The 26,341-nt window shown below is 44.1% G+C and overlaps 1 protein-coding gene across 9 annotated transcripts in view; it reads left to right on the forward strand.

Moving 5' to 3' along the window:
- The window catches only part of TIMELESS (timeless circadian regulator), a 361,230-nt gene that overhangs the window by 46,018 nt on the left and 288,871 nt on the right, over positions 1-26,341 (forward strand). For 8 of the 9 annotated variants that reach the window (XM_069230703.1, XM_069230700.1, XM_069230699.1 and 5 more), the window contains exons 2-6: positions 6,041-6,179; positions 6,471-6,624; positions 7,033-7,147; positions 8,344-8,406; positions 9,182-9,283. In XM_069230703.1, the coding sequence (XP_069086804.1) occupies positions 6,083-6,179; positions 6,471-6,624; positions 7,033-7,147; positions 8,344-8,406; positions 9,182-9,283 (531 nt within the window). In that variant the 5' untranslated portion in view covers positions 6,041-6,082. Of the gene's footprint in view, positions 1-5,740; positions 5,837-6,040; positions 6,180-6,470; positions 6,625-7,032; positions 7,148-8,343; positions 8,407-9,181; positions 9,284-26,341 lie in introns of those variants that run through there. The other variant, XM_069230698.1, reaches the window with a different exon arrangement.

Here is a 26,341-nt window from a genome sequence, read left to right on the forward strand (position 1 = left end):
GGTTTGTGATACAGTACCTCCATGATAGATTATTTAATACATTTGATCCCAAATACAATGAATCCTTCACAATTTCTAGTTTATTGTTCAGTAGTCATTGATTTGGAGTAGCCCATCTAGCCTTTTTTTCAGATTAATAATAAGCTTATGCATCCTGCATATTGGGAAAACGAGCACATTGGTCTGCAGAGAAAGTTAAGTGCAAGATCGGGAAGTGCTGTGCACATTAATTAAGTGACAATGCAGTTGGGTGAAATCTAGTTTTGTGCAAATACTGTGGAAGGTCAGAGAGGGAACAGCAGAGCTGTCAATATTTTGAGGTCATTTCCACGAGAAGTTTAGATATAAGGTCCTTTTTCACCCAGTACTTCTCTTCCACAGTAGTTAGAGTACTGAGCTATGAGTATATCCAGAAGGACTTTAAAGAACTCCTCAGTTACAAACACCTTGGTTGAACACACTAGAGGAGTATATACCGACGTCTTCGCTTTTTATTCAAGTGCTTCCTTTTTCCTTAACTCGAAAACATTTTATTGGAGTTTGATAACTCTGCGGCCAGTCAAGTTTGATCTAACTGTGGAAAGTGAGTTACTGTATCCTCAACCTGCATCCTAGGGTATGGGGTACAGTTGAAATTAATCTCCTGCTTGTAGATATTATTGACCAAATCAATCCCCACTTTATATATAATTGTGATCATATCTGGTACCAGATTTGTGCTGGCCATTCATAGCTCTTGCTATGAAAGTAAACTGAAATAGAACATAAAATTCTTTTGAACTTGATTTACAGGATAGACTATTCTGACCCAAATGGATCAAATACAATACTAGTCACACCTTACCTCGCAGTAACAAAGAAATGTAAACTGCAAACTTTGATCTTAGGTACCATTGCATGTAGTGCTTCCCCAGTACCTTTGATTTTGTGCTTAAATCCAGATTCTGGCAATTTATTAAACCGCCGATTCCATCTTAATATACATGTGAATCCAGTTATTATGGACCAGAGAGCAGAAGTAACTTTTCTAGTGCCAAGCCTGAGATTAAAAGTAAGGTTATTGCAGCAGTAGCTGTGATGAGAGATTGAGTCTCAGGAACAAATGGTCAGAAACTGAACGATTTCCAATTTTCACGTGCCCTTTTCATAATTAGTGGATGTGGTGTGACTACTTAAGAAGCCATCTCCCCCAAGCACTACGGATAATGTAAACATGGTGGTTCACATGCAGAGGATTTTTTTACTTCTTAAGTGGTTGCGTGGGCTGAGGGTTTGAAAGGTGCTGTGGATTAAAGCGTCTGGATTGTTTTTTAGGTTGTGGTGGCTTCAGTAGTAGCTTGGGGTGAGTGATTGGTGACAGTCCTACTGCGTCCGAGGATGTTGTGTAAATCCCTACCCCAGCTATAACTCTTTCACAGACATTCACCTGCCCTCTATCTAAGAACTAGTATTATCAGCTCATAACCATATACTGAACAGTTTTTATCAGGTGAACAGCTGCAGCCATTCCTCTCATCATTGATGCTTCTCGAATGTGCTAGTCAAGTTTGAATTGAAACCAACAAACACTCCTCAGAAGAATTTGGTGGCCAGGTGAAAATCATGTTGGTTCTTTCTGCCCCACAACTCGCAGGTTTCACCAGCTGCCACTGCCAATCACACACAGCTTTATACAGCCCCTGGCATGATTAACAAGCTACATCCTAATGGTGCGCTGCCCTGTAAACATCCTCGTAATTAACTTTTTACCTGTCTGTAGTTATAAGTAATGTGTGACCTCCAAAATCACCTGTCCCTGCTTTCAGCTGCTACACAGGGTCAGATGAGTAATGCGAGAACCCTCGTTCTCATATAACATGGCCTGTGTTACGTATCCCTGTCCAAAAGGTAAGAACTCCAAGAAGTGCACCTGCGATGCTTGACAAACTTCCACCACCTTCCTCGCCTCCCTTCCCTCTGCTGCAGCTGTGCTTTCATTCAGAGCAGACCAGCACCGCTGCGCTGACAGGCTTTCGGGGAGCCTGTCAGCCTGGCCTGGAAGGCCTTCATGGCATACCAACAGTGAGGAGCAAGTTTTGATATCAACTGTTACTTTGTCATGGCGTTCACTTACAATTTTTGAAAACCGAAATAAATAATTGCAGCTCTCTATGGGAGCCATATATATCAGATATAGAATATAGATCGAAACTGAATTACGGTTATATTTTTCACTTAGGGCTTCTGGGTGATGTCAGACAACGAGAGCAAAGATGAAAAACATCCCTGTAATTCAATTTTTACCCATCTTTGATGTTATGTATTACAACCGACCACCCCCTCCCCAAAAAAATCTGCCCCTGCTTTCAACTGCTATACAGTGGCAGAGGAGTAATGTGGGAGCCATTCATAACATGGCCTCTGTTGTTTATCCCTGTCCCTAAGGTTAAAAAATAAAAACGTACCTGCCATCCTTGACCAACCCCTAGCACTTTCCCTGTCTTTCTCCCACTCCCCCCGGTAGCTTTGTGTTCTCCTTTGGTTGAAGCAGGCAAGCAGCGCTGCACTGACAGGCTCTCGGGGAGGTCTGTCAGTCTGGCTGGTAGACCTTTATATCACATCACAACAGTGGGTAACTAGTTTTGTTATCAAGTTTTACTATGTCCTAGCCGTGGTTCATGAGGTGCAGAAACTGAAATAAACGATAGAGGCTGCCTGTGAGATCCGTACATCTCACACACACACACACACACACACACACACACACATATATTACCTCGGAGCGGCTTCCATAATGATATTGGTGCCCCCATACTCAAACATCCTTTAACAAAACTTTTTTAAAAAGCCCAATAATCAAACTACTGTCCCAACATTTCAACAGGGAAGTGCTGATACTCTTCTTCCCTAGCCACCAGGGAACTGTTCATGTTATCCTCACGGACCACGTGCTTGTTGTTAAATATTAACAATGGCATATACTAGTTTGGCACGTGAGACTGCACCATAGACACCGAACTCTATGCGGCTATGACCACACTGCCATGCGAAAGTGATTACCTGTACACTACTGCTCTGAATTCTCATCGTAGCATTCGATTTCAGCAATTATAGAGCTGACGAAATTACCTTATATACATGACCGATACATTTTGAAGAATATATGTTGTATACTTCTATGAAATACCAATTAAAGCATTAAAAAAAAAAAACTCTTACTCGGCCAAAGAGAAGGATCTCCATTTTCTCTGAGTTCCATTGTTGATTACTCTTCTGCATTCATTGCATTATTTCTGCAAGACATGTTTTAAACGCCGATAACACTGTTGTAGCAGTACGGTCCAAAGAGAGTTGTGGTTGAATATCGTCAGCGTATGAAAATGTTTTGAAACCATATGATTCAATAAGGCAGGCTAAAGAGGCCTGATGGATGTTAAAATAATGTGGGGTTCAGGGAAGAACCCTGCGGCATCCCATGAGCGTACTGTTTACTTGCCGAAGAATAGAGAGCAAGCCAGCTCGTTTGTTCTCTTCCCTGACTTGATCCGGCTCCAGGCTGTCCCGTCTACACCTATCGCAGCCCAACCCTGTACGAGGATAGGATATGAGGGAGTACTGATCGCCTCCTTGATCTTGCTGGATCTTTCTAGAGCATTCTTGCTTTCATCCTGATCGATCTTTGTAACCTCAGTTACTTCTAAAAGAGCGATTGCTGTACTATGACTGCGAGCATCCTGACTGGGTATGATGCAGACGTTCATTGACTTCTGAGCAATCAGACAACTGAGTTTACAATCTTTCCAGCATTTTCGAAGCGGATGGCAACAGAGATATTGGCCTGACAGACATAACTGAGATTTAGCTATTGGTTTCTTTAATAAAGAAACCCCTTCGGCCCTTTTCCAAAGCCTAGGGACTACTGCTGAGTAATTGAAGAGCTGGTGCAAGATGGGAGTTATAGCCTCTGATGTCTTGCAAGAATGGCCGATGGCCGTAGATCACTAGGAGTGCTGAACTTTCATTGAAATAATGACTGATAGATTTGCTCTACAGAGATGGCCACAAACTTATTTAAGGAACACCAAGCGTAGAGATAGAAAAGTCAATCTGTGGCAGAATCGCTTGAATAGCTGTTGGGTGCAGATTTCAAGCCTGAATCTTCAAAGTCTCATTTCCCCAAAAAAAAGCAGACCTTTTGTCACAGAGTTCGGCCAAGACTGGAATTTCCGATTTGCAGGCTTTTGGGTTAGGGAAAGATATGACAGTTTTACGTTTTTTATTTTTATTTTTTATCGTAGAGTATTTTTTGCGTTATCACTTCTTTGTGCATAATAAACAGATTGGGCAGTTTTGATGGCTTTGTGATAGCATTTGAGTGGCACTTTGCAAGCTGCATGAATAAATCGACTAAAAGCATACTATCAAAACACGAGAAATGTTTTACATGTCATTCCCATTGTTGCCCAGTAATAAAATGAGTCCATCAACTAGTGCAAATAAATGACTTGCATGGCCTAAGCTGATGAGGAAATGCGTTTTTGGGTGGTGGGGACCTTATGACATGTAAGGAAGAATTTGCCAGATTAATATATCATGATGATAATTCTGTGTCAAATAGGGAAGATTTTAGTCCACTGTAGTGGTTAATATTTATGAGATAAGAACAGTTAAAATCTACATTGTTTTATCTGAAATTGTAAATACTTTTGTCGCCAGTAGTTTAATGCTAAAATATCTACTTAGTGCCCTGCTGATGTCTCTGCAGTGGGCTGGATTTAATTTTCTATTCCAGTCTCAATTTAGAAAGTAGAGTTTGGGTATATAGAATTTGGACAAAACTGAACATCCCTTGAGGCATCTGTGCTATCACAGTTTTTGTTTGCATAGCTTACTCTGCAAAACCTAATGGCCTTTGGGCGATTTTTTTGGAGGGGTATGTTTGAACCCCACAATGTTGGTGGGCCTTAGACAGTGGTAGGTGAGGTGAGAAAAAGACTTAAACTCAACTTTTACAAGCTCTCTGACGGCTTCTGGATTCCCAACCTCTCACACCGATCCAGGAAGTATTGTGTGATATGTGCACCATGGCTGTAAGCATTATTTGCACGAAATGATCAAGATTCGTGTTTTGAGCGCTGTTGCTGTTCAGATCTAGTCAGGGCTGGTCGCAGATAGACTGAACGCCCTCCTTGTACGATGAGAAGTTAAGTACAAGTTGTGATCTTTCTGTTGCATCCCGGTTAGTTTGGCATTTTTGAGGGTTTCTGGTACCTGTAGGTCAAGAGCCTTCTCAAACTTGTTTTTGCACATTCCCTACAATAGAAGAAAAAATGATGTTTATAAATGCGTGCCTCGTCCCTGAGTTCCTCATTTAATTTCCATATGTTGTCAATACAGTTCTTCGGCATTGATACTAATCTTGAACGAAACACCTTTTTTTTAAACTACAGTATACATTTGAGATGTTAGACAATTTGTTTGCCTGCTTTCTGTCTGGCGTATATAAATAAAACATGTGTTCCATGGATGTCTGTTCGTGCCCAGGACAAGTATGTATTCTCCTCCCTGTCCTTTCCACATCCGAGTCGTAGCTTCCCACCACCTCTCTTCTACACGCTTTGCTGTCACATTCTCCGATTCCTCTGATCTATTAAGTCTGTTCTCTAAATCACACGAATTCCCTGTGACACGCCTCAAAACTCGATGTTGATTTTTTACAGCATGTGGATAAATCCGGCAGGATGAGTACCAGTATGAGGGTGTTGACCTCTGGGCTTTTCTTTTACCCCTCTGGGGTATATAGACTGCTGGTGTGTATAAAGCAGAAGTGAAGATGGGCTTTGCCGTCGATTAACAGGCGAGTTGCATATTGAGCGCTGGAGAGTGACGGGCAAGGGGAAGCGTTTAGGCAGAGGGTTATATAACTGCATGCAGCTGTAAGTGGTTCAGTTGGTGGAAAATATTTGCATGTTCGTTTTACCAGGATGACTTAAAAAATATTCGGAGGTCCCACTGTGATTTTAGTAATGTTTCTGTTTATTTTTGTGTGTTGTTGTTACAGGCTGTCTTATCCCCATTCTTCACTCCTGCCGTGTTGTGATTTATGGACTTGTACATGATGAATTGTGAACTCTTAGCAACGTGCAGCGCCCTCGGGTATCTGGAAGGAGATACCTACCACAAGGAGCCAGATTGTTTAGGTACTTTATTTGTTTTGGGCTGAGGGGGCTAATCCTTATTTCTAAAGTAACATCTTTGAGAAAGCTTCACGGAGCTGTCTCAGCCAAGCAGTAAATTGTTGCGTGGCCGTGACGTGTCGGCAGGTCATAATTGTTAAAGGAGGCCATGGATGGAATTGCTGTGGGGAAGGAGCTCCCAGACACTGCTTGGAAGGAGGGGGTAATCCCTTTATGGGTGTCCAAGGGAGTTGGATCTCGCATAGCTCAGTGTTCGTTCACTTCCAGAGCACTCATTGCTCTCTTTCTCTGCAGAGAGCGTGAAAGATCTCATCCGTTACCTGCGCCACGAGGATGATGCGCGGGACATTCGCCAGCAGCTTGGTGCCGCTCAGATCCTGCAGAACGACCTGGTGCCCCTGGTCGTTCAGCACCACCAGGACAAGGCGCTCTTCGAGGCCACCATTCGGTGAGTTTACTTCTGCCGGAGAGGGCTCTGGAGGTCGAGAAGTGGGTTTCAAACCTGGCGTGGGGCAGAGGAAGGGCCGGAACCAGAGGTTCATGGATCTAGGGGCAAAGGGGGTGACCAGGACTTGTGTTCCCATGGACTCCAAGGATTCCAGATTTGGGATAGACTGGAACTGTTGGTATCAGTGGGAGCTAGTGGTTACTACACGAAGGAAGGGTTTTGGCTAGAGTGTTTGTGATGGGGCATGTACACCCAGGGTGTGGGTGGTCTTGTGGGTGATAAGCCTTGCCAGGGAGGGATCTGCCACCTTCCTTTCAGGCAGATTTACTCCACATACTACTACATATAAATGTAAAGACCCCACTTTATTAAGGCTTGCTCAACAATGTACGATCTACTTATGTTCAGGTTGATGGTGAACCTAACGCAGCCAGCTCTACTGTGCTTTGGTAAAGTTCCTGAAGATCCTACTTTCCGTCATCATTTTTTGCAGGTTGTGTCCTACCTGCAAGGGTACAAAGAGGTAAGTGGTTAATTTATTTTTGCCGAGTTTGCGATCTGTCATTTCTGGTGATGTGGCCTGACACGCTTCATCTGTGTTTATTCAAGAAGGCAGGCAGTGCCCCTTATTTCATTGTTAAAAAAAAAAAAAAACAGTACTAAAAAAGTGGCTAAACCCTTTTACAGTGCCCCAATTTTCTCAAATTTCTATTTAAAATGTTTTAAAGGGATTACACTCTTCTGTTTTTTTAATAGACATTTTGTTTTATCGTGTATTTTGATTAAATGTTGCATGTATCGTTCAAGCTTGTTAGTAGAATTTGGCAAGACGTGTGGCAGAACCTAAGGTATCTTCTGGTCATGGTGCCCATTCCGATAGACGCAGACACAGCAAATTGGGCACACAAGTACTAGTCTCAGTAGTTCAGAACTGCCACGATTCCTAAAATGTGCTTCCCAAGAAAGAATGAACCGATAAAAATGAAACCCACTTTAAAGTGATTCAGTAGTAATTTCACTGATTTGCTGCCTGAAGTAAGTTTGATGTGAGATCTTGCTCGGTGGGGTTTACTAGTCTCGACCTTCATTGGATGTTCTTTCTTCCTTAAAAGATGCTGGTCTTCCCTCCATGTTGTTTTTTTAGGTTCTTTAGAGGAATTGGATAGCGTCATTTGCCTAGCACAAACTTTAGTGTTGTGCAAATTTCTTCAAATTAGAATTTATTTTAGCGTGTTTATAAATGCACTTAAATTCTGGAGTTTTAATTAGCGTGTCAGGACTATCGCTAATAAGCCCTATTCCCGTAAAAACAGTTTTAGAAATATACAATACAGATGCAGTTGCCTTATAAAAAATACAAGCTCATCTCCTGTAAACGCTTCTGCGTCTTAGGTTTCGATTTGTTTCATTCTCTGTTTCTACTGACTTCATGTGGTTTGAACAACTTTACCCCCCCCAAATTGTTGTGTTCCTTGTGAAAGCTCGCCTACTCTACTCTTCTTTCATCACTGCATTTTTTGGGGCAAATGGATCATTATGAAGACTTGAATTTCAAAAGCAACAGGGACCGTGGATCGTTGGTGTCCATTGCTTATTTTCTAGTATTCTGGTTTGTCCCCCTCCTCTTACTCAGTCATCACAGCTTAGATTCCACCACAACGCAGTGATCATTTTATCTGAATATTCATTTGACTAACTACTTTATAATTTGTATCCTAGGCTTTCGCCAATGAGAAGCTGTTTGGAGTTTTGAGTGAAAGGCTTTATGACCTCCTGCAGTTGGTTAGTATTCACGTCACTCCTCACACCTTCTTACCACTGCTGTCTTCCCCATGACCTCCCTAGATCCCAGCTGCAGTTGCTCCTTCAGAACCAAAGTGCCTCATTGATAATTTACAGAAGTCCTAAGTGCTAGTGGTGGCTCTCCCAGTATTATTTAATGCTGATGTTCAGTCACTGCATGATTTTCTGTGTCACGTAGGTCAGATATTTCACACCTATGGTGATGTTGTACAACTTGTATATAAATCAGTGACTCTATACTTAGTGGTTCGTCAAGTGGCAAAAAATATTTTCTGAATCCAAAAGCAAATAAAGTTGTTGGTTAAGCGTGGAGACTGTTCTGCGTGGGCCAGACCACCCAAAAATAATTTGAGATTTATGTGGTGCCTTGGCAGTTGTTCTCTGGCATCCATCTTTTGCTAGCTATTGCCATGAGTAGAGTTTCACACATGTAAATTCTTTATTCTCTTCCAGTGCCCGTAACAGATTTGTGATTGAAACCTGAACGTTTAGTGCTTACTGACACTTGTAGAGCCATTGAAACCTGTGTTCCAATATATATATTTTTTTTACCAACTTGAATTGGCAATACTTAGTTGCTGCAGGAGTCTAGGATGGAGGTAGCTCCACCAGGCTAAACATGGACATGATGGTCACCCATTCACTTGTAGACAACCCCGTCCTTTCTAAAACAGCGTCACATTCTCAGATGAACAATGACCATGTTCTCTTCTGATTCGTTAGTCTTTCTGTGGTGTCTTTTTTTGTTTTCCAGGACTGGGAGCAGAGGGAAGAGGAAGACAACCTTCTGATCGAGAGGATCCTGCTGCTGGTTAGGAACATTCTTCATATCCCTGCTGATCCCGATGAGGAAAAAGTGAGAATCTTTGTTTTATTTCTCTGGTTGAAACCATAGGAAAAAGGTTCTGTTTCTGAAAAGTCTCGTACATTGAGACACCAGTGAAAGTTGGTAGATACTTGAAAACATCTGCGTGGCTAATTTTTCCCTTTGCTTTAGCAGGACATTCAGCCCCTTTAATTCTTAGCTGCTGAGGCTTTTTCACTCTGTGATGAGCTCTTTTTTGCCGTTTGGGGTACCTTGCGCTTACACCATAATACATTTTTTCTACATAAGGTATCCATGGCAAAATGATGTTTTTTTTCCCCCAACTTACTGGCCATTTTAGAGATACCCAATGTTTGAGGATTCCGCCAGAGAGGACCGAGAACATAGCCGAGATATCTAAATTTTGTATGTGTGTTTGTTTTTTAATTTACATTTTTTTTGGGGGGGGGGCGGTAATATGAGAAAATTGTTGCACAAGAAAGCATATTTCCCTTCTAATAAAGGCACCAATTAAAGGTTTACTGTGCTAGACCACCATCCTCCCAGCTTTCAGGACAAACACAGTTGTATATATAAAAAAAATAATCTTACCACAGTTTTTCAATTTTTCAGATTTTTTTTTTTTTTAAATTTCAACATACCTGCTGTTTGCAGTGGAAACAGGTGCAAACCCAATTGGTGATCCCTGAAAGCTGTACATTTTGGAAAAGTAGATACAATTCTGAATTGAGCAGGGGGTCATTTATGTAGATCCCTCAAGGGTTTGCCAAAGAAACCTACCCTATCACAATGGCTGATTTACAAAAGTAATTCACTACTAACTTCAGCAGACCGTTCTGGTCACAGAAATATATAGGATTTGCAGGTTCTCCAAACATACATGATACCCAGAGCCAATAACTGAGGTGCACCATGCAGTTATTTTTTTTAATGTGTTTCCACTGTACATCAATTTATATGGTAAAGCGCGATTCAGAGGCAGAGGAGGCGGTGGCATTACCAACAAGGGCAGGAGCCCTTTAATCATATCTCGCGCTCCCGCCCCGCGGGAAGCGCGATTCAGAGGCGGTGGCATTACCAACAAGGGCAGGAGCCCTTTAAATCATATCTCGCGATCCCGCCGTGCGGGAAGCGCGATTCAGAGGCGGAGGAGGCGGCGGCGGCATTACCAACAAGGGCAGGAGCCCTTTAAATCATATCTCGCGTCCCGCCCGGGCCAAGGGCGGGCCCGTCCTGCTCCCGTCAGCGGCTGGCAGAGGCTGGGCTAGGCCACCCCTCTGAGAACTCTTTCTCGAACTCAGGACTTGGTGTGTAAGTCTCCAAACAGGTACTGCATTTTTCTTCCTTATATCCCTGTGACTATATTTTTGTGCCCTACATATTTGCTATCTTAAAATTTTTTTTTTAAAACACTGGGATAAATCAGTTTACTTCTCCTTTCCTTCACTGTTAGCTATCATACCCCCTAAGAGAACTCCTATTTCGCAGCCAACCACTAGAGAACTCCTGTGCCTAAGGCAGCTAGCAACAATGGGAAAAAGGAAGCAATCTAGTGCAAACGACATTTCACTTCAAAAAAACCATACGTCAATTTTGAAATTTATCTCGGGAGCTATGGGGGAAATCGACAAACAGATTACTAATGTTGAGGGAAAAATACTCACCCAGAATAGGCCACTAGTACCCCTTAATCCCCCCACATTAACAACAACTCCTGATTACTTGGCAAAGCCTTTTGAAACGAACCCAGACTAAAAACACAAATGGTTGTATTCAAGACGTAATTGATTCTATTTCAGATGGAGATGAGCACCCTCCCTCACCAAAACGTAAGAAGAAACCTCAACTAGCAAGGAAGGACACACTATCCGAACAAGAACTGCCTGTTAATGCTAGAGCTGGCTCTCTGAAAGCCCAAATTAATGTACCCATCCAAAACGCTCAAGCTCGCTCTCAAAGCGCAAAACCTGTTCATAAATAAAAAACCCACACAATGAAAGGGAAAACTAGTGCTGTAGAGCTGCCGACTGCTTTAGAAAAATTAGTTAGCTCACGCTTTGATCAAGTAATAGATCGCCTAACTCAATTGGAGGGAAAAATTGATTATTTGCTTAAAACATTGAACCCACAACTAACTAATCCACTAGTCTCTACTACACGGCATCTTTGCGATATTGATTCTAACGCTAGCTCCCCTCTAACGTATCAGATCCAACCACCTACTCCTCAGATTACCCAAAGACAAGACGACCCTTGTGCCTTACCCGTTAGAATTGGAAATGCCCCATCCCTTAAAATGGCGCCAAAAAGTAGGGGAACACGTAACTATTCCCAAAGTTTACCAGGGCACCTTTTTTAACAGGGAGAGACATATTTGACCTCCCGCCTGCGGCTGCCCCATATGTGGCAGTTCTTGCCAATGTTCCTACTCTATCTGGAGCACAGGGGCAATCATGGACAGCTTTGAGGAACAAGGCCCTAAATTGGATTGCAGCCCGTCTGAAACCTGGTTTGACAAATAAACTTTTTGAAGACATTAAGATGGTTAGAAGGGTGAAATGGGTGGGTAGAAACCCCAAAACATTTAGGGGCGATTGTGTAGTTCTTTTTCATTCAAAACGCCTACGTTGGTCGAAGGTATCTTAAGAAATTTAAGCCCACATCAGATTACCGATCATGGCGTTGCCTTGCTTCCCTTGGGCTTTTTTTTATACGAGTATTAAAGGCCATGACGGTCCTGGTCTTCGTTCTGAGGACCAAAGAACCAGGCCTGAGTCGCAATACACGATTTCCACTGTGAATAGATTCTGGGGGCTCAGCATGGAAGACACAGATTGACTGTCCTCTGACAAGAAACCCCGTAGGCTTAAGCACCCCATAGAAGCATCAGACCTCGTCTATTTGGGCGCTGACAATTCGGCAGTAGACCCTGGAGAAGAACGATTGGACATGGAATCTTCCCCTAGACATCCCGCCAAAGATGAACTGTCTTCAAGAGCCCTGCCCAAAAAAATCCTTACCCGTGCATTGATTCCATTTGAACGCATAGAAAGCAATATCACCCCAGGGAAAACTCATGTAATTGACAAGTCCCCCTGCGGGCCAGGTTAAAAAAATCTAATGAAACCATTTTTATTTTGGAATGTGGCTGGCCTCCGATCTAAAGTGGAGAATGAGGTCTGGTTCGAATATATCCAGCGTTTTCCCTGGGTGTGTCTTCAAGAGACCTGGTCTGTGAACCCGATTCACATAAATGGCTACAGGACATTACATACTTCTGCCGTTCCCTCTGCACGGGGCAGGGCTACGGGCGGCTTGTGTACTTTTATATCTAATAAGTGTGATATAATCAAGGACATTGTTTTAACATCTAATACGTTTTATCAAGTGGTTACATGTGATTTAAAAAATATTGCACAATTGGTGGTTCTCAATTTTTATAACAACGTACCCCTTCAAGACCTTCGAACAGTACTTAACCGCCTTCAGGATGACATTAATCGAGCTTGTGATTCCTCAAATAAACTGTCCTATATTGTGTGGGGAGGCGATTTTAACATATATCTGTGTCCTCGATCGATCAAGGGCCACTGCCCGTATGCCCTTGACGGCGATGATGATCCATTACACTTCATACACAATAATCCAGGCAATTTGTTGAATGAAGTTCTATCTAGCCTCGACCTCATCCTGTGCAATAGTCTGACCCATGGAAGACCACAACTGAAACCCACCTTTAATGGCAGGCATGCCAACACGACAATTGATTTTATTTTACTTTCCAATAACCTTCTTTAGTACTTGATTATAACATTCAAGATACTATATTTAGCGACCATAACCCTCAAATCGTAGGCCTCACATTTCCCCAACATATTCCCATACATAGGGAACTGGAAGAGATAGTAGAAAATATCGAATTGGGAGTAAGAAATGGTTATACTATCCGGTGGTCAGAGATCGAACCCGATATTTTATGAAACGACTAGTGATTAATCATCTTAAAGAATGTAATACCTGCCTTGCAGATAACACAACTCCACGGGATTGTATTGAGGCCTTTATTGTAATTACTGCTGGCATAAAACAGACCTTAAGGCAAGTTTCAGTAGACCGAGATCGAAGGAGGACAAAGGCTGGTTTGATGCTGAATGCACACAAGCTCATAAGAATCTAAAACGTCACTTACACCTACAAAATCCGGATAAATGCCAATTAAGTCTAAAGAGGAAGGAGTACAAAAATGCCATAAAGAAAAGAAAACAGAACTTAAAAAATGAGGCATGGCAATCCCTCCATGACGCAAGCCTCCGGAATGATAATGTTAAGTTCTGGAAAATTGTTAATTCCCCGCTCCTATGTGATGGAGAAATACCAAAAATTGAAATTGCCATCACGGAAGAAGAGTGGGTTGCTTTCTTTTCTGCCATATACTCCTCAGAAAAGTTAGCATTGGAAACAAATCTCCCTAAATTAGACTCTCTCATTCCATTATTTCACCATTTACTTTAAATGAGGTCACTGACGCTATCAATGCAAGTAAAAGCGGAAAAGCCCCGGGCCCAGATGGAGTTCCAGTTGATATCTACAAATCCAATGTGCCCCTCTGGGGTCCACTATTGATGCAGGTGCTACGCGCCTGCTGTTCAACAACTTTCATCCCGACCTGGGCTGAGTCTATAATCATTCCAATTCATAAAAAGGGAGATGTCATAATCCCGCATGTTATCGTCCTATCTCATTGCTCGACACACTTGCAAAGATTGCGGGACGCATCATCATAAATAGATTGCAAGATTGGACAGAGGAAAATCACACCCTCTCTGTTCTACAATACGGGTTCAGGGCTGGTATAGGGACACCGGAACAGGCTCTTAATCTAGAGATCATACTTGGTAAATATACAAGGGCCAAGCCCGGAGCCCTATACCTCGCATTTGTCGATCTAACCTCCGCATTTGACTGTGTGGTGCACTCAAAACTGTGGCCTATCTTGCTGGACATGGGGGTTGACACTACCATAGTCCACTTTATTAGGGAACTGTACGCTGGGGCAAATGCTAAGGTTCGCTATGGGCGCCAGGGGGAATGCACCTTACCTTTTCCCATTGAACGAGGGGTGCGCCAAGGTTGTGTGTTAGCTCCCCTATTGTTTGCCCTATACATCAACAGCCTAGAGGGAACTCTATCCGATGCCTGTGGCGATCTCCCACAAGTAGGCCCTCGGAAGATCCCTGCGCTCCTGTATGCGGATGACGCTGTCTTGATGGCCCGCACCCCAATCGCTTTGCAAAGACTAGTAACAACCTTTGACAATTGTATGGATGCCTTGGGTCTTAAAATTTATCACACTAAAACCTTTTCAATGACATACTCCAGAAGTCGTATAAAGAATTGTCATATTGACCTAAAAGGCGTGAAACTGGTCATTCCCGTACTTAGGTATTGTGTTCGACGACAAAGGTACATGGGTACAAGCTATAAAAGCGAGAAAACTGCTATTCACAAAAACCGTTATGGCGATAAACTTTTTTCTAAAAGTGTGGGAAGAGCAACTCCTAAAGATATGATGACTCTTTACAACACGAAATGCGTTTCAGTAGCACTGTATGGGGCAGGACTTTGGGGTCACCGGGACTGCACTACCCTACAGCTGACTGAAAACGCTTTTCTGAAAACAGTTCTAAGCGTTCCGCAATCAACCTCAACACTAGTATGCCACTCAGAAATGGGAGTAACATACATTGCAGATCTTATTCGCGTTCAACCAATTTTACTTTGGCATAAAGTATGGACCTCTGACCCTGCGAGGCTGAATAGGGCTATCATAGGAGATGCCCTAGCACTTACTCACTCGCTCAAAATCCCATGGTTAAATTACATAAAGAACTTTCTTACTAAACTAGGCCATCCTGTATTCTACTCCAGATTAATTGAAAACAATTTCCAGGAAAGATTTGAAAAATATTTGCCTCATCCACCTGACCGAATCGAGATGGGATGCGGAGGCAAATAAACATAGTGTCAGGAGAAACTATATGATACAGCAAACAAATGGTATGGAACCATACTTATGTAATGTTATGAACCCAAGACATCGGTTCGTCCTTACGCGTTTGAGACTAGAGTCCTTTCACCGCCTCTTTAGCTTTCCCTCGATTAATGACTGGTCTCCACGATTGGAAAAATGTCCTTGCGATAATGTTTCTGATCAAAATACAATGCGTACACTCCTTTTTTGCAAATATTATTCTATTTTTAGGAAAATGTATGTGATACCACTTTTAAAATGAATGCACCTTAAACAATGTCACCCAGCTTGTTTGCACCTTTTTTTCTCTTCCAACCATCATGGTTTGCAATGGATTAGCCTTATTCTTGTGTTCAGTGATTAAGGCCAGATCATACCTTGAGGTAAATGAGCGAGATTTTTAAGTGTTATATCTGAGATTACCCCGCTTGTTTTAACCTAATTGTTATTAACTTCTTCTATTTACTTCTTTTACTCTTTTATCTGGTTGTATCTATATTTACATGCATTTTTTTAGTATTTTCTTCTTTCGAACATTGCTTTTTATGTACAATGACTTTTATGATTGTTAAAATCAATCGAATAAAGTTTTTCATGATGATGATGGTAAAATATAAAGAATGAAAAATGTGTATGAAGGGAATGAAACATATATATTTCTGAATAGCACACAAGATACTGAGTTCAGGTACAGTAGTTATTTGCACACTTCTGAATTTGTGGGTATCCACAGTACCATATGATTTAGCAGGCATTTTGCAAAACATCTTCTTTATTCCACACTGGCTAACTTTTGGAAGGCACAAATGCAGAGAAATCCAATTGGTAATAGCAACTACTCTACTATTCTGTGTTCTTACACTTCTCTTTATAAAAACAATGCCCCACTTGTGTGGCTGAGCAATAGTGCCTACGACACAAAGCCACCTAAAAACGCAACCTGAAGACATCCTTTTTCACCCAATAATATCCATGCTTTTTAAAAGATTTTTTTTTTTTAAACACAATATGGTTGGATGTGGATTTTTAGCAGTGGCTCACCTGCCACCCAGGGAAACCTACTATACCTAGACTCTTCTGAAAACTAGACACCGAGGGGAGTCCAGTGTGAGTCACTTGCATAGAGTTCACAAGGTTTTCTTATCCAGAAATCCTTGTGAACCTCAAACTGTGGATAAAACACATTTCCTCAAATTTCTGAGATGAAAGTTCCAGAATTTGTGAGGATCCACATTTTTTCCAGCATTCCCATATGTCTCCCAATAAAAAACAGTATCTCACTTTTGTGGGTGGACATGGTCTGCTTCAGTAAGCCCGAAATGCAGCATGGACAGATCACATTTTTCCACTCAAATGCCAACACTACTTTTTGCAATTTAAGTATCTCTGGCTTTTAGGCCCAAGCTTATCGGGCACCCAAGGAAAACATTCCATTACCACACATGTGAAAAGTTCCAGAATATGAGGAGATCCACAAATTTCCTACCACCCAGCGTTCCCACATGTCTCCCAATAAAAATGGGTCCTCACTTGTGAGTAGACCTATCGCCTGCATCTGAATTGAACCCTAAGCACAATGTTAAGAACATTTCCTGTTAAAAAAAAAAAAAGTTAGTTACCTGATTTGTCAATGGGGGTAGGTCTGGTATTTTTCCCCATGCTCTGCAGCCACGGAGGAACACGTACCAGTGCTAGCATTTCTGAAACCTAGATACCTGGGGGATTGTAATGCTGTGCAACTAATTGGGATCCTCAAAATTATTTTCTTACCCACAATCCCCTGAAAACCTCAGACTTCATCTAAAATTGTGCATTTTCCTTTGCTTTCTGTGACGTTAAATTCAGGGTTATGCAGGTGTCCAAACTACCCATCATTCCTTACTTGTCCCTATAAAAATGCTACCCCATTTGCATGGCAGCAACAGGAAAGTTGGGTTAGTGCCCTGACCACAGTTTCACTTCGACAATGACCATCTGCCTTCTACCTTTAAGGTATCACTGTTAAAATGAGCCTAGGCTAACCGTTCGCTACCTGTTCATGTCTTTATCACCCGAAGTCCTGATATCACGAGGGTGCCAGGCGCACCTTTATGAAACCCTTACTGTGGAAACCAGATTAGACTCAGAAAGACTTTACTTACATGCACCCTCAACACGCTTATTCCACTACACACAACTCGTCCCAGTCTGCAGAAGTAAGTTGGGGCAGTCCGAGGATGCATTTGTGGCCCATTCCTCAGACAGTGTCAGCAAATCTACCTTTAAAAAAATGGGACTTACCATTTTGGGGCAGGCTCAAGTAAATTCCCTAAAGAGCACTTCTGGAAAGACTATAGGGGCCTTGGGGCTTGGATTCCGCGTACTCAGTCAAAACATGACACAATTCCTGTCCACGATTCAGTGTAGTGCACTAACTGAAATGCACTTGTAATGTGGTGTACAGAACTTCCACCACGTTTTGAATGAGGATGAAGGTGGCAAGAAGCCCAAAAAAAGACCATTGTGTACCTCTTTACTGGACTTGCTAAAACGCACAGACTTAAATCTAATTTGGAAAGAAAAAATCCTGGTTTAGAATCCCTTCAAAATTAGATGTAGGAATTTCAAAAGCTAGATAGTTCAGGAGTTACTATGTGCTCTACTTCAGTCATTTCCCTAGGAACGCCGGTTTTGTATGGTACAATGTGAAGCAAGCTGGAAAGCACGGGCCCCACTGAAATGGGCACTGTGGACAGTAATATCTGCTGTCCTATCTCTTTCCTTGCCATTAACAATCGATACATCAGCGATATCCGCAACTCTCTTGCTTTCTTGCAGGAATGGAGTGGCAAAAGTGCCAATCCTGCAGCCTTGCAATGTCTTCCACATGAGACGAAGTAGAGGCTACAGCTTCTACAGCAGCAAAGCTTTCAATAACAGACAACTGAAAGTCAAGGAATGGCACCAATCTTCCTTTGGTGGTCTGTCGATAGACAACATATGCATTGTGTATGTTGCCATCAGACTAAGGTGAGTAGCTAGCTCGTTATACGATGTGGGAGTTTTAGGGCTCATTATATGGTTAAAGAACCTCGTCAGTTTTATCCACTCCACCCTTGTTATGATCCTGTATACCGTTGGGCTTGTTAATTCTGCCAGCTGTCCCCAAACCATGGAAGGAAAAATACTCTAATCACCAAGTGTAATGAACACCTGTAGTTCCCGCCTGCCCAAGAATGTGACAGTGAGCAGTTTGATGCAATGTAACACACTCCTGTTGCCTTTTTGGAGGTTGTTGCAAACTAGCTCCTGAGGGAATCTTTTGAGGTGCTTTCTAATGATATAAGCTATAGTGCAACCTTTTTACAGTTCACTTAACAGGTGAAGTCCTGTATAGAAGTTAGCTACATAAATGTTATGACCATTGTGAAGGAGAGATTGGACAAGCTCTTAAAACAATTATCTCACTAACTCCTAACCTGGAAGGACATCCTGTAGTCTTTATTACAGTCCTTCCCTGTGCATACTCTCAGGGTTTACATATTAATAGTAGAGCGGTTACACAACATGTACATCTTGATGCAGTAACAAGACCTTTTACTAGGTAAGTACTTTCAGAACAGTGGTCAGACTTTGTACAAAATCAGGAACTCGTTGACTGCTATATTCCTTCCAGGGATATAAACCTCTGGACACTTGGCAAGCGAAAGTTCCACGAGAGGCAGAATTTTTAACATTTGTTATGGTCTGGGTGGTCCCGGGGCAATGCAGCAAAACTGTCACTGAAGTGCACCATATGCTGCAAAATCAAAAACCTCTCTGCTCATGATTGGTATGAAGTTGAGTGTAGGCCAAACCTTATGAGTAGGCAAGTAGGACTGTATAGTTGGTTTGTGCACTATGTTCATGTTTATTGTTCGTCCAATGCAGTTTTTCAGCTCCCTAAGGAAAGGGGGAGTCCACAGATGTGCCCTAAAGCGAGGCACCAGATTGCCTCAATGCTCCCTTGGAAAGTGTTCAACATATAACTTTATTAGCTGGACTATTTCTTCAATGAAGTCTGCGTCCAGAAAAATGATGAAAGTAGTCAATAGGCAAAGAATTTTTATTGACCTTAAATCCAGCACCTTCAGTGAATGGGGCACTTACTGGCTGAACTAAATTACGAGTGCCTAGTGAACACTGCCTGTGCTTATAGTATGTGCCTGCACTCAGTGTTGGTCTAGCATGTCACTAGCTCTTCACTGCACAGTTTGTGCTTCTGAAGGGACATCATGACTAGCAAGGCATGTTCCTCTGAATCACTGCAGGATGATCAGTCATCGGAAGTAACACTGACTGAGAAATCCCTCCCACGTTCTGCTCCATGACCTTCTCCCTCTGGTACTGTCTCCGTATCAGACCCTGCCTCAAAGTTCTCCTCCATGTTTTGAGTAAGAGTGTTGGTAGCAATCATTCAATGATCTGCCATTTCTGTTTTCTAACTAAAACTTTCTGGCCTTGGTAGAATGCAGAAGTACTCTTAGAAATGAATGCTTTGTGTATCTTTGTGTGACAGGGGAGGGTATGCTATGAACTTAAATAGTTTAAATGTAATGCTGTGAAATGTATTAACGTGTGATCACAACAACAGTAGGCACAAAACTTAAACAAGTTCTCTAAAGATCCAGCACTGTCAAGAACTTCCCCAAAAAAGCTCAAAGAAAAAAACAAGAAACAAATAGTTCATGTTGCAATACACTCAATAAGGCCAAAACACATTATGCCACGTTTGTGCAGATGCCGGGAGAAATATATATGTGAGAGTTGCTCCTTGTGGAAGAGCAGAATACGGAGATGGTCATTTGCACCATGTGCCCTCTGCTTCCACCCACCACAGCGTAGGGCAGTGGATCAGCCCATGTTAGGCACTGATCATTTATTGTGTCATTCATGTGTTACTTTGTCCCAGCACGTCATATATTACTAGGGAAATGCGGGAGCATCCTTAACCCACTGATCAGTTATTTTACAGTTCACATGGTAATGCTACCCTACATGGCATACATCATGGGCAATGGCAGAATCCACTGATCAGTTGTTCGGCCATACACATTTCACTTCTGCCCACCACAACATAGGGCAGTGTGTTAGCCCACCTACAGCAGCCTCCTAAATATTCTGTCCATACCAAATGTGAATGGCTGAATAGCTAATCAGTAGCTGAAGTTGGCTCACCTATTGCCCCGTGGTGTAAGATGTGTTGGGTGGAAATAAAAATAAAAATGTGAATGGCACAATAACTAATCAGTGACTGAAGTGGCCTCATACTGCTGATCGAGAGGGGGCACTAAAAGGCCCCAGAGCAGCAGTTACAATAGAAATGATTTCCATATTTTCCCTCCTTGACTCGTTGCCGAGTCGCAGACCCACCAGGGAAGGGAAGGGAAGACATTCAAATTTAATATTTTGATCCCTGGGTGGTAGGACTACCGCAAATGTTTTTGACAACCAGGGAACACCAGAAAAGCCCTGACCAGATTTAAAAAAAAAAAAAAAAAAGAGAGAAATGCTTTACCTTTCTAGGGACAGCAATCACAACTGCTTCAGGAGTCTGATTGACCCAAGGGAGGGAAAACAACCAAATATAACATAGTGACCCCTTTGGGTTCAACACACCTCCCTTTTTTTCTGTCCGAAAGAACCAGAAAAGCCTAATCACATTTGAAGCAAACAAATTGCACCTGCATTTTCCCTTCCCTGGCAATGATGGGGCAGTCAGTCACCCACGCAGAGAAGGGAATAGTACCAAATATATTATCTGATATAAACTGCTAGCTGCAGATTTCTTACCTTTTGAATTTCCCCCAGGCGTCAGACTGGATCCGGAGATTCTTGAGCAGTATCCCTGTGCGCTGTTATGTGGCATCGATTGGCTCCACATCAGCCATCGTCCACTCCTGATATGATGTTGCTAGCCCTATATAAGCACTACTCTGGTGCACTGACGCCAGTTCTTTTCTCTCCATGCCAGCTTACGCTGGTCCAAAGCGAGCTACCCCTTATTCATTTTTTGACTGGCTTTTTTGAGTTCTCAACTCCTGGTCCATTGAAGATGCCTTTGAAGAAGGCCGGTTTTAAGTCCTGTGGGTCATGTCATCGGGTAATGTCTGTGACAAATCCACACCTCGTGTGTCTTTGGTGCCTGGGGCATGACCAGGATCCGAAGTCGTGCTCGGAGTGTTGGGCCATGCATCTGAAGGCTTTGAGGGAGTGGTCCCTAAAGTTAATGATGGCCTGACTCCCAACTCCGTGCAAGTCAAGTGGAAGGTCCCAAGATCGGTCGTCATCCCATGCTAAGTCCTCGGCGATCGGTAAGTTGAGGCACAAGAAGAAGTGTAAGAAGTTGAAGCGTTCTTCACCTTCTCCTTGTCTGTCGGCTGAGGAGATGAAGGAGCTTCAACGTTCTATACCTCACTCTTCGGCGCCTGTGCCAGGACTGACTCCACACCTCCCTGAGTTTCTGGGAACCGGAGCTACCCCTGCCCAACTCTGAGTTTTATGAGGCCTTGCAGTCCGACACCACTGGAGTGCCTTTGGGCGCAATGGAGCTGAAAGGGGCCCTATCTGGTTCCACGCTGAAGGGCACCCACAGATCCAGTTCTGGATATGGACTGACGTCAGTCATACCACACCAACCTTCCCCAACGCTGGTGCCACTGCTCCTGGTGCTGCGCACGGGGGGGGCCACCGCCCCCATTTTCATTGCTGACTCTGACAAGGAACGGATGGGTATCGCACAGCGCCCGCAGGAGCCTTTACCCCCTATGTTGGATCCTGAGCCCTTTTTTTATGGGCCAGGTTGCGTTGAGGAATTGGAGGGGTCACTGGACCCTTGAATACCAGCTTCAAGAACCTATGGAGTACAGACTTGGGTGAGGCCAGTGGACCGGATACTTTTCTAGATACTGGCATGATTTTTCCACCCTACCATGGCTGCAGAGGATGGAGCTTCCTATTCTATTTTGGTGGGAAGAGCAGCTGAGGACTTGGACCTTGAGTTGCCTTCAGTGGCCATCGGGACTAACCCTCTGACAAAGGTGCTTCAACCTGGCTCTTTCGCCTCAGAACCCATGCTCCCCTTTAATGAAGCCCTCACGGTTGTCCTGTTGGGTACTGGGTCTAAACCAAGCCCAGGGGCTTCTGTGAAGAGGACAGTTCTCTTCCAGGGGATCCTCATCAATAGTCATAAACATTGAATATTCCCGCCCTTGTGCGGGGACCCCGGAGCATATATCAAATATACACATATTATACATGTGTAATAAATAATCATGCAGGCTATCATGTTAAAAACAGGCTAAAAATGCTTTATTTCTATGAAGTTTTTTAAAAAAATTTTTTTTATATTAAATACTACAATAGAGTATAAATATGTGCCCAAGCTCCTAAAACTAGGATTAGTGAAGTGAGCAGTAGCAAACTCTAGAGAAGAAATAGAAAAAACTGCATTGAAAAACACTGAAGCATTCTTAGCCAATAGGCTGCATGCAGGTTAACACAGGAGAACCATAAAAACTTTGGCACCGTGCCTTTAAGACCCTGAGCACCTCCAGTATCCCACCATGCCTCAGGGGTGAAGGAAAGGTGACAGTTGGTTCACAGTTAGGTCAGTTCTTTTTTCCGGCTTCTTCTGAGAGGATCCTGGAGCATTGAGCTCTCAGTTTTTCTGAGTTTTTCTCAGAAAAAATTATTTAAAAAAGCGTTTTTTCATTTTTCACTCGACAAATAACATCTTTGTCTGAGCTAGGAAAGTTTTTTCTGACAGAAAAATGCCTTCTCTTTTTGTCAAATGCCCTGCTTGTGGGAAGAAGAAGGCCCAGTCAGATCCCCACTCTCTGTGCATAGTGTGCCTGCCTCAGAGTCACTGCCCTGACACTTGTAAGTACTGCAAGAACATGTCTAGGAGGACTCTGAAAGACAGAGAGAAGATCCGGCTTCATGGGCTTCAGGAGAGGAAAAGAACATCGTCCTCCTCACTTCCCAGACATCCAGAAGGCCATTCTCAGGAGAGAATGGCCCGGTCGACGTCGACAGGTAGGAAAGTACCTGTTTGTTCACCGTTGACGTCGTCGCTACCACCGTCTCACCGGCATAGATTGCCGTCGACGGCGACACACCCGACGTCGAAGGGAACGGCGTCGAGGGAACATCAGAGCAGGGGCAGGTCTCCGTCGACGGCAGCACGCCGATAGACGTCGAGCCATCGCCGGCGTGCAGGGTCGCCGCCAAAGGCTGTACGCCCCCCAACGTCAGGACACACGGCGTCGTCATCACCACGACGGCACGAGAAACATCCGCCGTCAACCTCCCATCGCTCTACGTCGAGGCACACGACGGCGAGACAGAAACAAACGGCTGGGCGCCCCTCGACGTCGAAACAGCCATCGACGTCGAAGCAGGTTTTACCTGTCCCACAGGGAGCAGAACATCGCCCCACGCCAGACAAGGCACCATCTCCAGTGGTCTCCATACCGAGCGGCTCTTCTCGGTCTAGAGCGGCATCATCTGGGCATGTCTCGCCCATCAATCTATCTCAGAGATGGCTGGAGAGCCTCAACAGACCAGCGGCATCCCCAGATTCGCAGTATTCGCGAATGTATTCACCTACTGCCTCCCTGCCAAGAACGCCATCACCGACAGCCAGGGCAGAACGGGCTCGTTCAGCTCCTCACCGACCGCGAGGCCTAGACGCTCTGCTACAGCGTCTCGCAGCAGATCTCGCTCTCAACGGAGATCCAGGTAGCGGTCAAGAAGATGATCACCCTCTTGGTCTTCCTCAGGTTCTTCTGTCGGGCGTTACTCACCCACCCTTACAGATTCACCACCTGCTAGAGTCTCACCGGTGGATGATATTACCACATTCAACGAGGTGTTGCTAAGAGGAGCGCAGAAACTCAACATAGAGGTTCCAGAACCATCTACCTCCTCATCGATCATCTTTGAGACTCTACAACAGAGATCAGCGTCGAAAAAGTTGCTGCCTCTGGTGCCTGGCTTGCGGCAGCCAACTATGGACACTTTTCTGGCCCCAGCCTCGCTTAAGTCTGCACCGGCTAGGATTCTCAAGAAATAGAAGGCTCCAGAACAAGACCCTTTATTCCTTAGAAAAGATCCGCCACCGGACTCGGTGATCATAGCTGCCGCCCGAAAGACCCACTCGGTGGCTTCTTCATCCACGGTACCCCCGGATAAAGAGAGCAGGCATTTAGACTCTCTAGGGAGAAAGATATGCGGGACGGCGGCTTCAGCAGTGAAGGTCTCCAGTGCGTCTGCGCTCCTGGGCAGGTACGATCGTTCTCTGTGGGATTCCCTCAGTAGATTTACAGAAAAATTGCCCAGAGAAGACAGGCAAGATTTCCAGGAGATACTACAAGAAGGATGCCTGGTATCCAACCAGGTTATCAGCGCGGCAGCGGATGGGGCGGATTTGGCTGCTCATGGGTACGCACATGGTATCTGTGCGAGGAGATCTTCCTGGCTGAGACTCACAGGCTTGAAACAGGAAGCACAACAACGCATCCTGAATCTCCCATTTGCCGGGAACTCTCTATTCGGTGCCCATGCAGACGAAGAGATGGCCCGCATGAAGACCGAGGTGGATACCTTGAAGGCGGTGGGCCTCGAAAGAAAGATTTCAGGCGGAGGTACAGGCCGTATGATAGGCGCCCTTTCCAGCAGAGGGTTCAAACCCCTCATTGGCCGCAAAGGTCACAGCAGCGACAGGGACGCCCTCTTTTTCAACGAAGAAACACAAGGGAGCGAGGGTCAAGCAGACCTCAACAGTCCACTCCGAAAGCACCCACCAAGCAATGAGATCTCGCTTCCCTCGACACTGTACACCACTCCGGTGGGGGGGAAGTATTACGGCTTATCTTCACGAGTGGCACTCTATCACAAGAGACAAATGGGTGCTCAATATTGTCAAACATGGCTATTCTCTTCTTTTCAAACAGCCTCTACCACGCTTGCCACCAACCAAGGGCAATCCATCTCATCTCAGCTTGCTACGCAAGGAGGCTCTCGCCCTCCTGAGAAAGAACGCCATAGAAAAGGTTCCACCTGCACAAAGAGGACAGGGGGTCTACTCCCGTTACTTTCTAGTGGCAAAGAAGGGTTGAGAGGGCGTTTTCAGGCCAATTCTGGATCTACGGCTGCTGAACAAATACATAAGGAAGCAGAGGTTCAGAATGCTAGCGCTTCACCAGATTTTCCCTCAACTGCATCAGGGAGACTGGATGTGCTCCATCGACCTGCAGGATGCGTACTTTCACATCCCAATAGCTCCAAAGCATCGGAAATTCCTGCGCTTCCGAGTAGCGTTACAGCATTACCAGTTCAGAGTTCTACCCTTTGGCCTGAAATCTGCCCCAAGAGTTTTCTCGAAATGTATGGCAGTGGTGGCGGTGCATCTCCGAAGACAAAGGATATACATATATCCATACCTAGACGACTGGCTACTAAAGGCTTCTTCTCCGGAGCAGGCGAGAAGCCATCGGGACATTGTACTAAGAGTTTGCGAAGCCCTAGGTCTTCAGGTCAATTACCAGAAGTCAACCTTGACTCCAACGCAGAATCTTCACTACCTAGGAGCTATCATAAACACAGAAATACAAAAAGTGTATCCTTCGGAGGAACGACTATCCTCAATAAACAAGAAGTGCCAGGACTTGTTGAGAACCAGCGCACCTACGGCACGTCAGGTGACATCACTACTAGGCTCCATGGCATCGTGCATTTTTATTGTCCCAAATGCCAGACTCCACATGACACCCCTCCAAGAGGCATTGGAGACCAACTGGAGCCAAAGAACAGGTCGCTGGGAGGACACGGTGCGGCTACCGGAGGTAGCACTTCAGTCATTGAGATGGTGGATGCACAGACCTCACCTGTCAGTGGGTGCTCCGTTTCACCAAGTGCTTCCATCCGACACCCTAGTAACGGATGCATCTCTTCAGGGATGGGGGGCTCATCTGGGTCCTTTTCAAGCGCAGGGTCTGTGGTCAGACAAGGAAAAGCAGTACCACATCAATCTGCTA

Source organism: Pleurodeles waltl, chromosome 4_2, assembly GCF_031143425.1.
Source record: "Pleurodeles waltl isolate 20211129_DDA chromosome 4_2, aPleWal1.hap1.20221129, whole genome shotgun sequence".
NCBI lineage: Eukaryota > Metazoa > Chordata > Amphibia > Caudata > Salamandridae > Pleurodeles > Pleurodeles waltl.